This window comes from Tiliqua scincoides, chromosome 6 (genome assembly GCF_035046505.1).
Source record: "Tiliqua scincoides isolate rTilSci1 chromosome 6, rTilSci1.hap2, whole genome shotgun sequence".
Taxonomy (NCBI): domain Eukaryota; kingdom Metazoa; phylum Chordata; class Lepidosauria; order Squamata; family Scincidae; genus Tiliqua; species Tiliqua scincoides.
The window spans coordinates 22,086,380-22,103,773 of NC_089826.1; the positions used below are offsets into that span (position 1 = coordinate 22,086,380).

A 17,394-nucleotide genomic window follows, 5' to 3' on the forward strand; every position below is an offset into this window, starting at 1 on the left:
CAGGTTAGCCCCAACACAATAGGAATATTACCTAATACGGTCCTTCACCAAGAACTAGGGAGAGTCAGTTTCAAATCTGCACCGTGGCTTAGGGACAGAGTGGAATACAAATGAAAGAATTGCTTATATATCCACACCTGTGACAGCATTCACAAATCCCCATCCCAACTGTGTCTAAATGTTCCTTAAAGGTTTATTCAGAAGAGAAGTTTACATTTTTTATAAGAAAGAAAATGAACTTAAAATAATAGTATTATTATCAAGAAACTAACAAGTACTGGATCAAAATCACAGCTTTATACCATCTCTTGTCGGGGCTCCTGAAGGTAAAAAATGCATCACAAATGTAGTATCAGAAAAACAAAACATAAAACATCATCTGGGCTTGACTCATAGTTGCAACCAAATAACCACCATCCATTTACAGATTACTTATGCGCCTTTATTACTCTTTGCTAAACTGGGGCCAGGGGATAGACATGTTTGTGCTCTGAAAACAAAACTTTCAAACCGTTGTATTACTTCTTTAATTTCTTCTGAGCAGCTTTCTTCTTGACCATCTGTAACCTCTTCATAGCATTGAGTTGGGATTCTTGAGAAGTAGGTCCCTTCAGGGATGGTGACTGATTGCCAGATTCTCCACTTGATTTGCTGGTGCTGCTTCCACCACTGCCTGCTGCCCCACCACTTCCGTTTCCACTACTAGCCTGGCTGCTGCCTGAAGTTGAACTTGGACTAGGAAGCCCCACTTTGCTGACATTGTCACTGCTCACTGAACGGCAAAGGCCCGTTTTCCCTAACGTCAGAGGGGGCGGAGGCTTCAACTGAACAGGGCTGGTGCTACTGCTAGGAGATGTTATTTTTGATGCTAGCCCTGCTTTAGCGGTTGTCAAACCTGATAAACCCACAGGTTTCTGGTTACTTGAGGCAGTGGCAGGCTTGCCACTGGTGCTTTGTGTGGTGGATCCCATCTTGGCTGTTGATGGACCTGTAGAATTTGGTTTTGCTAGAAAAGCTGCCCATGCGTTAAGGCCACTGGCTGAAGAGGAAGCAGCACTGGCATTGTTGGAGTTACCCGAAACAGCTGCCGAGGACTAAAACAAAAAGACAGACAAACTTCACATTAATAAAGCCATGCCTCGCTGGGCACAGTCCTGCACTAACAAACTCTTTACAGACCATAAACTCTTTACATGGGCCCATCTAATTTTTTAAAAAATCATTACAATAAGAAAATGTCAAATGAACAGAGTACACACGTGTAGGTACCTTCTAATTTAATTATATTGCCAAAATTTTTCCTTCTTTTCCATTTCCTAAGAACTAAACGGGCTCTTAGGGTCCAAGCCTATTTAACTTTCCAGTGCTGATACAGCTGTACCAATGGAGTATGCACTCCATCCTATGGTGGTGGAGCAGTCATGAGGCCTCCTCAAGGTAAGGAAAAGTTTGTTCGCTTACCTTGGGGCTGCATTGCAGCTGCATTAGTGCTGGAAAGTTGATAGGACTGGGCCTTCAATATGGAAGAACAATCTTGCATTCAGGTGTATAAAAGGCAGACATTAAAGTAATTTCAGCACTTGTATAAATGACAGCAAACCCAACAGAATCCACGGTTATTCTGAATACTTGTTACCTGGAGCCGCTATTAGCAAGACAACAGATGATGAATTCTAAGAGTAGACTTTGTTCAATGTAATCACGTAATCTGTGGTAATTTTCAAAAAGTATAATTGTTTCCATCTGGTTTAAGAGAAAAGTACCACTGAATCATTGTGTAACTTGTGTTAATATTGTATTTTCATAAATGTATTTGCTATAAGGATCTCCAAGCATAATGGGGAACATGCTCTATTTGCCATCCTATAAAGATCCGGCCTTTCAATGTCCAGAAGTCTGGACATTGATGAACCATATGGGGAATGTTATGAATCTCACAAACCCATCTTTGCTGCCTCTGCATGCTGGACCCAAAGATGGCACCACAGGACCACACAGATCAAAATAGATTATAATGCAGGCAGAACATCCATTGCATTTCTCTGCAGGATGACTCAATGGATCTCCAGGTCAATCCATGTCAACAACTGTCTGACCCTCAAAGACCTGGTCCTAAAGTAGATTATGCTAGGAGTGCAAGTATACATCATGAGGACCATAAGGGAGAGGCCCAACTTATTATGTTAGATTAACTTGCAACTTCCTCTCAAAACCTACCTACAGTAAAAATTAAATCCTGGAATATTGCTGGCTGAAGGGGAAAAGCCAATGATGGGAATTTTTTGTGTTATTTGAAAAGCTTTGATATCATTCTCTTACAGGAGACCAGGTCATTATCTCCGGTCTGTGCTGATGGTTATAAATCTTATTGTCTCCCTGCCTATAAAGTAAATAAGAAAGGCTGACCCATTGCTGGCCTGGTTACATTGGTGGCAGGGCACCTTGATTCAAGATCAATAACTATGTCCAATGGTCCTTGTAAATTGCATGCAACCTATGTAAGCCGTATACAATATTTCTCTCATTTTAGTTAATGTTTATATCTCTATTTGTGCTTGTAGTCAATTGCTTTTCCAGCAATGGAGACATATCTCTAGTTTTGTGGAAACTTTAGAAAGAGAGCATCCTTTAACCCAGGTGATGATTCTTGGAGATTTTAACTCCAGAGTGGCAGGGGGGATTAGTTTTTCAAAAGGCCGTTGGGGTTGATCAAGAGATCTGACTTGATAATTTCTTTTTTACTGCAGAGACACTCTGAAGATCAAACTTTGAATTCTGCTGGTCTTCGCCTAGCCAGATTTTGTGTTCATCTTAAAGTCTGGCTGAATGGTTTAACTACCTTTGTAAATTCCCCAGAATCAACATACATCTCCCCCAGTGGGTCCAGTGTGATTGATTATGTTTTGATATTGCCTTCATTTAGAAACTATATTAAAGATTGTGCAACTGGGGATTATTTAACTAGTGACCATCTCCCCATTACGGTATCAGTGGGTGCTAATCAACCTCTGGATAGAATTTCCCCCGATTTGGTTTTTGATTATGATTTTGATCCCCTATCAAAAATTATACGTGAAGATAGGATACTGAACAAAGCTCATCACCTGTTCAAGGGAAAAGCATGTCTGGATTTTAGATCCTCTGTTATGAGCATAAATGACTTCACTGCGCAATTCAAAATGCATGAGCAGTGGTGTAGCTAATGATCATGTAGCCCAGTGCAAAGCTCAAAATGTAGTCCCGGAAGTGATGTCACAATCAGAAGTGAAATCATGCCTGGGCTTTTTAAAAGTAAAAATTGGGAGGAAGCCACCTCCTCCCCCCAGCGGCTCACCACCCACTTGCTCTGCTGCCTCCCTCCAGTCAGTGGCATAGCTAAGGCATCTATCTGCTACCTGGGCTCAAAGAAGATTTGTAACCCTGCCTGCAAACAAAATCAAATTTAATTAAGTAAATAAATAAAAAGTGTGCCCCTGATTGGTTCGAGACACTGTGCTGGGGTGAAGCGGAATGGTTATTCTCCCCTTGCTAAATATAACAGGAGCATCACTTGAAAAAGTGCCTTTTACCCAGTTAGAAGGGGTGACTGTATTATGAAACACGGAAATATAAGCTGACTCATATTAACACCTTGTTGGTTTCATGCTGTATCTTGATAACATGACATTGCAACATGTCAATAACATAATAACATGTCATTGGCTCTCAGAACAATCATAGGTCAGTTTTGAGATAAGAAAATTCACTTTTTTGTTCCATAAGGCAGTTGTGTTTTCATTTTCTGGTTAATTGGTCATAACTCTTGATAGAATACAGCTACTCCAATGCAGTTTGATTAACTGCATTCAGCATTAAATTACCTTTCCAATGATATATAACATGATGGTATTATTCATACATACCAAGATTTTCACAATTTTGGTCACTAGTGTCAAGCTCAGCTTGTTGCCCCCTAAAGCTTGATGCCCAGTGCAACTGCTACCCCCTGCACCCCCTTAGCTATGCCACTGTGTATGAGAATGTAAGATATTAATTCACATCAGAACTTAACTGCCATGAAAACTTAAGATACAACATAGAGAGAATGAGCCAGTTCTTATTATCTGCCAACTATAATGGTGGGGTTTGTTCCTCAACTGACCACATTACTTGAATGCTATAATCTGGAAATGCTATAATCTGGGAGGAAAGCAGAAACTCTGGCCACCCATCATTCAACCCACAAGACATAGCTAGTCTGAGTGCCCCATTCCTTCCAGCCTTCTCAGCCCAGTATGAAACTCTACATGAACAGGGCCAGTTGTTCTAATTTAACCAATGCAATATACAATCTGATTCCAACTCTGGACCATCTGTGGCTCAGGTCTGGCTGTTATTTCATCTGTGTGAACTGGCTATAACAATTCATTTCAAAGGATTACTGGCAACAGAGACACAAAATTATTCTTACTGCAGCACAATCCTGCAGTTGGCCTGCACTGTATCCAGCGCAACTTTGGGACAGGCTGTGGCTTGGCCTGAGGCAAGGGGAAATAATTCCCCTTACCCTGGGTAGAGCCGCAGCAGCCCCATGGGTCTACTTGAATCTGTGCCACCTGACGATGTGGCACAGATCCAAACAGAACTGAGCAGTCTGGAGCTGCTCTGCACTGCCTGGGAATGAGGCTAGGATCCGGTGTAACAGCTGGGTCCTGGCTCCACCCCTACTCTCCTGCCACTTGCCCACAAGCCTTCCTGCCACCCATTCTCCCCCCCACCCCGGAACACCTCCTACCTGTCCCTACGGCTGAGCTTGGCTGGTGTGGACTTAACTTCTGTCAGCTCAGTTGAGGTTAGATGCAGCCTCTGTGGGCCAGCACATGTTCCTGTGCTGACCCAGCTGACTCCTAAGGAGGCGCAAATGTGCTTTATGGCATATTTGCAACCTCCCTGGACTGGCGTAAGGGAATTGTGCCGGCCCTGGGCACAGTTAGGATTGATCCCCTAGTTGTCTAAGCCAAAAAAGAAACATAAGCTTTCTGTGACAAACAATTTCAAAGGTACAATTAAAATTCAAATCAGAATGTTTTAAATTAGAGTATCAAATTAGCATTTCTTGAAAATCTGAAATCCCCAAAAGATAAATATTCCATTGTCTGTTCAAGTCAATGTACACAATGGGAAAATAAAGCACAAGTATAGGTTGAGACTTGTTATTCGCAAGGGTTCCACTCCCAGAACTCATGTGGGTGGCAAAAATGACATTAAAACAAATCCATTTAAAAAACAATGTCCCTTTGCTAGGCAGTTTAAAAACAGCCTTACAGACCTTTGTGATGTAATACAGAGGCATAAGGCAGACAATCCATTAATCAGTCTCTATCCAGACCTTCGAAAGCTTCACTCCTAGCCAGGGACCCTTCCCTTCACCCAAAGCTCAGCCCTGGGAAAGAATGCAAAGTGATCTTTCTTTCACTGCTCAGGGGGAAGGGGGGGTCGCTTGCCTTGGAGTGAATGTTCTAAGTACCTGGAGAGAGACTCATTGATAGAGTGTTAGCCAGTTGCCCTCATTTGCATTAATGAGGCTATTGTTAAACAACTTTTTTCCTTTAATTTAAAGGGCCCTTGAGATAAAATGGAGAGTGAAAAATCCATGGATAATTAGGTTATACCTGTACTTTAATTCCAGATTCTAATTGAAAGAGCCAGTACAATGAACATCAGGGAGGGAAGAAATGCAACAGAATAAATTTGCTTTTCCACAAAGCATTTTATGCATAGCACCTTGACTTCTGTCCTCTTAAATGCTAGGAAGGTTGTTGCGGTTTCCAACTTCAGTTTTATTTCTGGTTTCTTTATCAGTGGGTCTTTCACAGCTGGAGCTGCAGAAACCACAGCAGCAGCAGGCTTCTGGGAAGGCTTCTGAGTTTTCTGAGCCTGTGTAGAATATATGTGTAATTTAAGTTAATTTATAAATTATAAAGTTAATTAAAGTTAATTATAAAACCAAAATTTAAAATCCTGTTCAGATAAGTAACTTTCTGCTTTGACATTCTGGGAGAACTGGCAGATTCCTTTTTGGAAGCAAGCAACCAATGACCTGAGTAGGTATGAGGAAAGGGTTAGGTCAGAGGTTTTCAGACTGGGGCATCATGACGCCCCAGCCTGAGGGCCCTGGCCTCCTTCCCCTTAAGGGGCGGGGGCAGCCAGGAGGCAGCGGTGCAATCCCCAGGCTCGCGCTGCTCAGGGGGCCGCAGGGGCTTGGCTGGACTTACCAGAGCCTCCTGAAGCATCCTGGGGGTGTTCCACTTTGCAATGTGGTCATGCCGTTGTTGGGGGCACACACCCCAATTCTCTGAAAGCAAGGGGAGCTCCACTCTCCCTCCGGAGGGTCGTCTGGGCCTCCCAGAGGCAGCACATATCCGTGCACTGCCTTTGCAAGACTCAAGACTGAGGGAAATTGCATCTCTTGTGCGATTTCTGGTTTCCTCCATGAAACCAGAAGTCATGAGAGAGACGCCAGGGTCAGAAAACCTTCTGGAGGGGAGGAGAGTGGAGTGGAGCAACCTGCAGAGGAACCGGCTTGCATCAAGCATCGCTTGATGATGGGGATTACGGTCCCGATCCTTGTCGTTAAGTGGCACATGACTGTACTAATATCCATATTACTAATATACATATTAAAGTACTAATAATGTCTTATTGGCTGGTGAAATCTTAGCAAGAAGTTATTAACAAGGCACATTAAAATATAAAAATCAGTACAAAGTCAGTTAAAAAAATACACCACCAGACTTGAGGTTTCTTGACAAAGTTTTCTTACTTATTCTGAAATTTACGCACTTTAAATTAAATATAGTACAGTAACAAAGTACCACATCAACTCTGCTCCTGCAGCATACAAACAATATTTTTCTACGCTTATATTTAATAAAGAAATCCCTTTCTTTTACAAATAAATCTGTCTTTATTTGACCAAAGTCAAACTATTGGTCCATCTAACTCAGTACTGGCTATGTTACTGGTAGCAGCTCTTCAAAGTTTCAGACAGGAGTCTTTCCACCCGATGGGAGAAAATCAAGGATCCAACCTGGAGAGGTCTTCTAGTGCAAAGAATGTGCTCCACACACAGAGCTATAACCCCACTCTAAAATAGCCCACATAATTTTTAAAAACCTCTTACCAACTTTTTCATTTGCCTAGTACATCGGGCACAGTACCACACTAGGCGAGGATCATTCACCTCCTTATCGGTCACTTGAGGCTTATGGCAGTCTTGGTGATAGAGATTATGACATTCTTGGCACTCTACTAATGGATTCCCAGAAGTGACTGTCATTTGTCTGCAAAGCACAAAAAGTCCAATCCAAATTAACATTTATGAAAGGTTTCAGAGTCATGGGTTATTTGTCCATGAGTCTCTCTTAACATGTACCTATAGAATCCTATCAACCTGCACAGCATTCAGCAGGACTTCAGAACCTGGTCCAGTACTGACCATGCTATTTGGGCCTACAAAATGTTTTACCCACAGATGGATGTCCAATAGGTTCTAGGGCAGGTATCACTTGGTGGACAAGATGGGAGGACAGGAACTTGCTCCCCTATTAAATGTTACCTCTACTTGGAGTAAACATAGTAAGAGCTAATTCCATGATTGTGAGCAAGTGCATTTAATATGTGATCTCGACACAGGGATGATCTGTGCAATTGTGTCTGCTTGGACATCTTGTCACAAAGCCCATTGGGGCAATGGGCAATAGATGCGACTGCCTAGAGAGAACATCCCTGTGTCGAGATAGGGTGCCAGTAGTAGCAGCAGCACGGTGGAACCGTAAGCACTGACTGGGACGGGGAGGGCTTTTCAGCTGCACAGTGATCTCCAGTTTGGAGACTGCTGTCACAACAACTAGGACTATTTCAACAGTCAGTAGAGACTACCGTGGGAATTGGGCACAGAGGCACCTTTTATTGATTTATTTTATAACAGCCTTGGGAACTACTTTTTATTGAAAATAGTATATAAATATATTATTATTATTATTATTATTATTATTATTATTATTATTATTATTAAGAAAAAGAAGAAGAAGAAGTCTAGAATTACATGATGAAGAGGCATACAAGGCTAGCCTTGCCATTATGCTCAAAGTATTGGCGCTAATAAGGACTTTATTTTGGATGATCTTCTGTTAGAAAAATATTTATGTGATAATTCAGTGACTACATGTGAATGGAAGTATGTCATTGAGTTAGAGCGGAAAACCATTTCCCTAGTGACTGCTCCTATTAGATAACAAATCAAGTTACTTAATTGCCAAGCTACACTTGCACATATTCCCATAGTACAGGTACATAGGTAACCATGGAAACTCTGTTTGCAGATGGTATAGGAAATGAAATATGCTATTCCATTTTTTAACAGGAAAATGAAGACTGAAGGTATTTGTCCAGATGGCTGCAGAAAGACTTCCATTTTTTTTTTAAGTGGGCTATTTGGAACATTAATTAGAAAAGCCTTCAGAAATTCTGGAACATGGGCTGTGTGATTCAAGTAGTCTTACTCAGATGTAAGCCATAGTTATTTCAGTGGAACCTACTCTCTTATAACTGTGCTTAGGACTTGGATTCAAAATACTGAAGCAATATTTTTACAATAAAGTGGATCAGAAAGAATGAATTTTTCAACTATAAACAAAGAAACAGTCTAATTGCCACATTTTAAAAACAGTAAAGGATAATTGTGGTTAGATTTTAAAAAAACAAAACCCAAATGAAATATAACAAGTTTGGATGACAAAAAATTGTCAATGCCAGAATTTATTCTAAGCTGATTTTGGAAACCTGAGACAGCTCAGACAGATCTCTGCCTTTTAAAAAAAGAAAGATGACATTAATACAGGCATTATGGTTTAGCAGACTTCTTGCAAAGGTGTGGGGTTTTTTTTAATAAATCCTCCATTTCGACAGGATTGAAGTGTCACTTGCAAATCAAACAGAACATTTTGCTTTTGAATATTTAATTACACTTGGAATCAACACAGCTTAAAAACATCTGTTAAGCAGAACCAATCTTTTTCAGATCTCCCTTCAGCCTGCTAGGGTAATTTGTTCCCATTTCTGTTATTTTGCTACTGTCCGTTTCATATCGCTGGGTAACACAGAACTTGTAGCATTGACTATACAAGGCAGATACCCTATATATGCTTCCCTGGAAATAATCCCATTGAAAATGGCCTTCCTTCCATGTAGATAGGCATAGGATCGTGCTGTAAATGTAGGTATTATACTGTTTCCTTTCTTGGTGCAGTGAAAGGAAAGTCTAATATCTGGAAAAAACTGAAAAGATGTAAAAAATTTACATAGCGGTAAAGATACTAAATACCTCAAGTTTTTAAAATATTTTTACAACATTCAGCAGGGTTTCCCCCCTCCCCCAAATGCATCATTTCCCATCAAACCCTATGCAGAGTCAGACATGGCTATGCCCCTTGAAATCAACAGATTTAAAGATACCTAATTCTGCATGGGATTGAAGTCTTAATACACACACATGCACTACACTTTATAAAAACTGCAATAACGGATCTCTAAATGGATCCCTTACAACCTCAACATTCAGAAATGAGACAATAGAGGCAGGAGGAAGCATGTGAAGAATATGCAATTTTTTTAGCTGCATGTAGACTTCCAATAATCCATCACTTTTGCAATCTAGGCAGTGCCAGATTACCAGATATGCCCAACTGTCAGCAGAGCCAGAAAGAAATAGGAGATAGAGGCTTGTGCCTAGCCAAGGTGATGCCAACATTGCTTGGGTGACTGCAGCAGCTCAGAGTGATTGCCAAACTACAGCCACCTGGAGGTGACCTTGCTGTGTTTTGACTAACTGCTGGTGCTGTAGATAGAGTAAACCCTGCTGCCTTACCAAGAGCTTCCAGTGAGGCCTGGTCTGTGGTCCTGGATGCCAGGAATAGTCTGCTGCTTTGCTGGAATACATACCTGGAGATGAGCCAGCTGGGCTGCTACTGACTCAAGCACTTTTGCCAAACTTCAATCATTAGGCTCATGCCATTTTGATAATGGACTATCTGAAATTCTGTGCAATTGGAATTTTACACTACTTAAGACTTAGTTGCAGTAGGATACGGGGACTAGGCAGATGTGCTGAAGTCTTCACAGAACCAGTGGATTTTGAGGAAAGATTTGTAATAAGAGAGGAGGAGAGAGGCAGTCCAGTTGACAATATATAGTTGGACTTTCAAAAAGCTTTTGACAAAGTCTCTCACCAAAGGCTCTTGAGTTAACATAGCAGACATGGAATAAGTCATAAGAGGATAAATTCTTTTATGGATTGGTAAGTGATTAAAAAACAGGAAGCAAAGAGTAGGAATAACTGGGCTATTTTGACAGTGAATGAATTCAATTCTTGGGGGGGGGAGGATTTAAAGGTGCTTTTTAACTTGTTCATAAATGATCTGGAATTAGGAGTAAAAAGCAAGACGGCCAAACTATTCATGGTGGTAAAAACCAAAACAGATTGTGAAGAGTTTCAGAACACTCTGGCCAAACAGGGTGAAAGGATATTCAAATGACAAATGCAGTGATGTACATAAATGAAAAGTGATGCATATTAGGACAAAAAAATTCCCAACTTCATATACACAGATTGGGTTCCAGCTGTTGGTGACAAACCAGGAAAGACTGCAGGTTTGCAATGTATAACTCACAATGAAAATATCGACCCAGTGTGTGACAACCATGCTACAGGTCATTAGGAAAGGGACTGAGAATAAGGTAGCTAATATTTTATTGCTCCTATTTAAGTCTATGGTATGGTCACATTTCAAATACTGTGTACAATTCTGGTTGCCACACCTCAGAGATGCCACTGTAGACCTGGAAAAATAGCAGAAGGCAACAAAGTGATCAAGAGGCTGGAGCACCTTCTTTACAAGTGACAGTTACATGCTTGGGGAGATTTAGGGGAACATGACTGAGACTTATAAAATTATTCATGGCGGGGAGAATTTATCGTCTTCTCTTACAAGTCTAGAACCAGAGGTCATCTAATGAAATTGATTGGTGGGAAATTTAGAATGGAGAAATGAAAGTACTATGCCACAAGATACAGTGATGGTCAAATTGAGCTTGGGTAGCTTTAAAAGGAGGTTGGACAAATTAACAGTCTATCAACAACAACAACAACAACAGTATTTATATACCGCTTTTCAACAAAAAGTTCACAAAGTGGTTTACAGAGAAAATCAAATATCTAATGGCTCCCTGTCCCAAAAGGGCTCACAATCTAAAAAGATGCAACACCAGCAGACAGCCACTAGAAAAGACACTGCTGGGGTGAGGTGGGCCAGTTACTCTCCCCCTGCTAAATAAAAGAGGAGCACCCACTTGAAAAAGTGCCTCTTAACCAGTTAGCAGGGGTTAATCTACAATCATTAGGCTCCACTATCCATAGCTGAGGACTATGCACTGCCTTTTGGTTCAGTAGTATGCACTTGAATACCATGTGCAAGAAAGTATGCCTCTCTCTCTTGTTTGCTAACTTCCAGCTGGTGGGTCACAACAGATAAAAGGGATGTTGAACTAGATGGGTCTTTTGACTAATCAAGCAGCACCTTTCTTATGTTCTTAGGAGGCATTGCAGAGACATTCTTGGAAGTAATTCCCAGCATGAGGCAAAACAAGGGAAGAGTCATTTCAGAGACCAGGAGAACTTCAGACTGTAATCTCATGCACAATTATTTGGGAGCAAGTCTTCTTGCACTCAGGAGAATTTACTTCTGAGGAAGCATGCGCAGGCTGGGGTTATAGGCTCAGAAACATGTTATCTTAATTTTACATGATTTATAGATTAATATAAAGATTTTGTTGTCTCACTAACAAAAGTTTACAGGGAAAAGCCTTAGAAAAATGTTACTAAATAACTGAGAAGGGTAAAATTTTTTACTAAAGAATCTTTAGAATTTGCATAAAATGATTATGTTCTTTACAGTTTTGGCAACTCACCGGCAAACAACGCAAGCCAAGCCCATCTCCATGGCAAAATCATCAGCGCTAGTTTCTTCAAAGCTAGATAGGTCCGGCATAGCCAAATCCTTGCTAGTTTGGACTGTGATTGGAGAAGAATGAGTCTCTGGCTTTTCAATCCTTGGTTTCTTTGGAATGTCAATTCCTTCACTGATTTCCAACTTTATCTGTTAGATTACAGTCACATGCAGAGATCATGAAAATGTGAAAGCATTGAGGAAATAAATAGGAAAGTGGTTTGGAAGTGAAATACTCAGATTGAATCCAACAGTGCTCTAAGAGAGCTGAAGGTAATGTGGCTTGCATAAGGTGGTCCCCCTCCCACTCAATTTTTGTTAATTTCTCCTATCCACTACGCTCAGAGGGTCTTCTGAGAATCAGGAGTAGCTTTTGGGAGGGAACGAAACTCTCCTGCTCTGGATCAAAGCCAGTAATGCGACAGTTTATACATGCGTGTTCTATCTCTCATACACATATCTCTTATACATGCGTGCTGTCTCTCTCATACACATATTATCTGATGCATGCAGAGCAGAAAAAGAGAGAATATGAATATTATAGGTCTAGTAATCCAATAAGTTCAGTAACCTATACAAACGTATTTAATGTCACTGATTGGAACAGAAGCGTATTAGCAAATTAAAACAATAACAAATTGTTTTTGTTTAAAAGATCTAAGTAGCACCTGTTGGATTTTCTCCCAGAAAATTGACGGATGTTTATTTTCTGATCCGTACCTATTACAAACCTTATGAAATAACAATCTTAAGATTTAAAAATCAGGCATAATAGTCATGCCTTGTAACTATTTCTCATGAAATAATTTTCTTGATTGAAAGCCTCACAAGTTTGCAGACCTGTTAAAATAAATGCTACCATTGGTTATAAATAGCAACACTATTTTCCCAGCTGATCAAGAGTACGTCATTTTTACAGGGACCCAGTACACTTGTATTACTGCCCCATAGTAGAAATGAGGTGGGGGGCATCCAGGCTGGAAGGCAATGCTCTGTCTAAGATGATCCAGATGAGTTAATGACAGAGGTGAGATCTGAACGAAAGCTTCCTGGCTCATCACTCATGTCCTTAACTTCCATGCTGAAACCAGCTAGACAATAATTAAAGCTTTGCATTAAACAGAAGCCCTGCTGTCAAGTAGTCAAAAACAGTGGTGGGTAAAGTGATGCTGCAAGGTGAGAGGAAATAAACAAAGCCTAAGCAAAATGAACATGCTCCCTTATCAGCATGCTGCATTTTAATGCAGCTAAGTAACTTGTAGACAAGGAAAAGTGCACCTTTTGAAAATTAAATGATCTACATAGAGAAGAAACCACACAGCTCATAGTTTTGAGAGCAGCAAGCAATTAACTAAGTAACATATGGCGAGGACACAGCAGAATGCATTAGTACTCAAGGCTTAATTCCACCCAAGCAGTATACAATATCTGTCCCACAGCAGTCACAGTGTGTATTGATACAGATACAAAACATCTAAAATCCTTAACATCCCAAAAAGGCTTTAAGTAATAATAGAGCTTACTTTATCAGCAGTCCTCTTTTCAGCTTCTTTTTTCACCTTTTCGGCTGCAATGGGCTTGCCATTATTGTTACCAGATGGAAGGCTTGAGGAAGCCTTAGGCTCTTGTTTAACAGAAATTGGTTTTGTAATTGATATTTTCGGCTGATCTACTTCCTGAATAAAGCAAAATAAGTACATTATGTTAAAAATCACATTGGAGGGCTGTATTCCAAGTTATCATCATTTCAGGCAAGGGGGTTTACGCATGCAGACATCATAGCACAGGGGTGTCCAAACTTTTTGGCAGGAAAACCACATCATCCAGGACGGCTGGACTGGGAGTCCTCAAGGGCAGCAAGTGGCCCCAGGGCCGGGGTTTGGGAACCCCTGTCATAGCACAAAGCTCTTGCACACAGAAAATCAAATGGAATCCTGACGTGGCTCTGCTCATGTGCAATACCTTGCAGAAGATGTCACACAGAGAAATCTTAGTGCCTCATTGTTACCCAATTTCTTGTGTAACTGCACACGGAACAGGGCAAAATATCACATTTCAGCATCTGCTTCTTAAGATACAACACATCAGCTACTTCTGAGACTATAAAAGTAAGCTTCACATTGCAGACATTACGTGCTGTTAATAAACGGTCACTGCCTTAAACTGCTAAATAGGAAAAAGAGTACTAAGTACCCATTACTACAGGTAAGTGATCCAGTGCATTTAAAAAGCTGTAAATTTTGAGGGTTATTCATTTTACAATCCTAAGTTAACTGCTGTAAATGATATCAACATCCTATATACATTTGAGTCTCTTCAGCAGTGCTACACCAAGCCAACCAGGCCATTTCCCTCCCATGCTACCCTTAACTGTCTCCATGGCACTCCTGTATGGACCACAACTGAAAAAGATTAGAAGCCAACTAAGTCAAAGAGATTCTGAGCAGCTTCTTCAAAGCAAAGAGGGAAAATGCATGAGCTCCAAACACACCAAATATCTCACACATTCCATTCTTTCATGTCCAGTACCTTTTGTGATGGACGATAGCTTGAATCTGTTCCTCTAGCCAAAGATTCATCAAGAAGAGCTTTAAGTTTTTCAGCTGAATCCTTGCTCTTTGAATGAAGGAAACCCAGAGCTTTCAGGAAAATGGGGTCAAGCTCCAAGTTCACAGTAGCAGCCATAGCAGCATCTTTAATTGAATTGAAAAATAAAAGGCAGTATGTTAAACAAACGCATACTTCAAGAAAATACTGGTCAGTTATGTCTGGTAGGACAGCATTCCTAGAAATTAAGTAACCACATAAGAACATAAGAACAGCCCCACTGGATCAGGCCATAGGCCCATCTAGTCCAGCTTCCTGTATCTCACAGCGGCCCACCAAATGCCCCAAGGAGCACACCAGATAACAAGTGACCTGCATCCTGGTGCCCTCCCTTGCATCTGGCATTCTGACATAGCCCATTTCTAAAATCAGGAGGTTGCGCATACACATCATGGCTTGTACCCCATAATGGATTTTTCCTCCAGAAACTTGTCCAATCCCCTTTTAAAGGCGTCCAGGCCAGTCGCCATCACCACATCCTGTGGCAAAGAGTTCCACAGACCAACCACACGCTGAGTAAAGAAATATTTTCTTTTGTCTGTTCTAACTCTCCCAACACTCATAAATTTAAACTCTCAAAATTCATTTTAGAGTGAGTTACTGCACTTTCATTTCATGGTGAAAATGGTGACAATAAGACTTTGTGATTTCGCATTGGCTCACTTTTGGTGTGGCAACATTGTTTAGACAATTCTTTAATGGATAATGATATGTGGGAACACACATGAGAAAGACAAACTACAAGGCAAATGGAAAAAGCAAGTGCAACACATTGGGAAACTAGTTTTACTATCTGTTGTTTTTAAGAACTCTTCACATTTTGAAGAATGAAAAAATGAAATAAAAACTGCAATACTGTATTAATAACTGCAATTTTTTAAAGGCATAAATCACTAATTCCAATAAACAAATTTGACCTACATTCAGTTTCTCACACATCAGTTTACGGGGCCAAAAGTACTTCTGCAAAGAGCAAACACCAATATTGAAATGAATGGGGATCCACCTGAAGTTGGTTTACGACCACTTAGTGGGTCCCGACCCACAGTTTGCGAAACACTGTTTAGGCTATTCATTAGGGCTGCCTCATTAAGAGAAATGGGTTGAATTTTTTGTTGAAAATAAAGAAAATTACTTACAAATAAATAAATAAAAATATTACTTCTTTCTAGATCAGGGGTGTCAAACTTGTTTCATACCAAGGGCCGAATAGCATTCATGATGCCTGCTGAGGGCCAAAAGTGATGTCATTAGGCAAGAAGTAATGTCATTAAACAGGTCATAACCAAAAATAAGCACCTTTTCTCACTTAGGAACTCATTAGCTATAAACGACAAAGAGAAAACATACAAATCTTGATCGTATTTCAAGACATGGGAGAGCCCAATTTTCATATGTGCTGCCCTTTTAGCAGTAACACCTCAACACTACTCAGCAGCTGAGAACCTGAGGGCAGGATAAAAAGCTTCTGCAGGCCGCATCCGGCCCCCGGGCCTTATGTTTGGCACCCCTTTTCTAGATCACCTTTTTTTAAAAAAAGTCTCATTCAGCAGAGTGGGTCCCAATAGAGGGCCATTTTAAAAAGTGGGTACCAAGTGCTAAAAAACAGGGGTCTGAAACATAAGACTGCTGGGCCAGATGTGGCCCTGGAAGCAATTTATCTGGCCCCCATTATAACTGGTTCTCCCAGTGTGATAATTGGGCTTGAAAATGTGAACAAGATTTGAACATTTTCTCATCTGTACTTGCAGCTAATGAGTTTCTATGCGAGAACAAAGTGCTTTATTTCTAGCCATCATCAGCTTAATTATGTCACTTCTGGCCCTCACCAGGCACCGTGAATGCTGCCCGTCCCACTGTAAGAAATGAGCTTGACACCCCTGCCCTAGAGGAATGACAAACAGGACAATATATAAAACATATAAAATGTAGAAAAATAATAAATGTATTTTGCCCCAAGGGAAAGACACTCTGCACATGCTCGGGGCACCTTAAGACTGCAATCCTATCATCACTTACCTGGAAGTAAGCCCCACTGACTATAATAGGGCCCCACTGACTATAATAAGAACTGGGCTCTTGCTTTTATTATTACAACATGATTTTTCAGGCTAGATAAGGAGGATGATAATAAATATTATCATCATCATCATCATCTGTGGTTATGATAACTGAAATGCATGTAACCTGCTTGATTTGTCAGACAGAGAAGGCAGGCAGAAGAGGGAGACCCAGGCTGCAAGCCTAGCCACACTTTCCTGAGAGTAAGCCCCATGGAATATACTGGGACTTACTTCAGAGTAGACACGTCTAGGGTTGGGCTCTGAGGCTGCCGTCCTAGCCACACTTTCCTGCGAGGAAGCGCAGTGACTGTAATGGGGCTTACTTCTGAGTAGACAGTCCCAGGCTTCGGCTGGCAGACCTTCCTCCGGGGCTCTCCCGCCAGCAACGCTTTTACCTCAGCTGACCCGTGAGCGGAAGGCCCGCCTCCTCCTCTCCCCTCCCGGCGTGAGCGGGGAAGACAGGCTCACCACAGCGCCGCCGGCTCCATCCCCGCAGCAGCCACCCTCAGACCGGCTTGTGCTGGTAGGCTCTGGCAACCACCGGAAGCGACGCCCGGCGGCCATGGCGGAAGACCGGAAGAGGCGGGGTCTGCACCCGAGGGGGCGGAGACAGCTGTACTGGCAGCCGACGCGACCAATAGAAAGCGGCTGCGTCAGAGATGACGCAAGGAGGAGCCGGC

At 41.4% G+C, this 17,394-nt stretch overlaps 1 protein-coding gene across 4 annotated transcripts; it reads right to left on the reverse strand.

The window, feature by feature from the left end:
* Positions 1-420: 420 nt before the first annotated feature.
* INTS12 (integrator complex subunit 12) lies at positions 421-17,276 on the reverse strand. Of its 4 annotated transcripts, none has more exons than XM_066632757.1 (7): positions 17,110-17,276; positions 14,574-14,737; positions 13,568-13,720; positions 12,007-12,194; positions 7,163-7,322; positions 5,764-5,916; positions 421-1,094 (listed from the first exon to the last, which is right to left on the reverse strand). In XM_066632757.1, the coding sequence occupies exons 2-7, from the start codon at positions 14,727-14,729 to the stop codon at positions 519-521; spliced, it is 1,386 nt and encodes a 461-aa protein (XP_066488854.1). In that variant the 5' UTR covers positions 14,730-14,737; positions 17,110-17,276; the 3' UTR covers positions 421-518. The 4 variants fall into 4 exon arrangements, with proteins under 4 accessions (XP_066488854.1, XP_066488852.1, XP_066488853.1 ...); XM_066632755.1 differs by having other exon boundaries at positions 17,038-17,276; XM_066632756.1 differs by having other exon boundaries at positions 17,183-17,275.
* Between the last annotated feature and the right edge of the window lie 118 nt (positions 17,277-17,394).

Excerpts from the sequence above, each read along its gene's own strand:
- INTS12 (XM_066632757.1), bottom strand. The coding sequence starts at position 14,729 with ATGGCTGCTACTGTGAACTTGGAGCTTGACCCCATTTTCCTGAAAGCT. Across the intron at positions 12,195-13,567 it reads AAAAGAGGACTGCTGATAAA|ATAAAGTTGGAAATCAGTGA; the intron begins GTAAGCTCTATT and ends GTAATCTAACAG. Across the intron at positions 7,323-12,006 it reads TTGGCTTGCGTTGTTTGCCG|ACAAATGACAGTCACTTCTG; the intron begins GTGAGTTGCCAA and ends TGTGCTTTGCAG.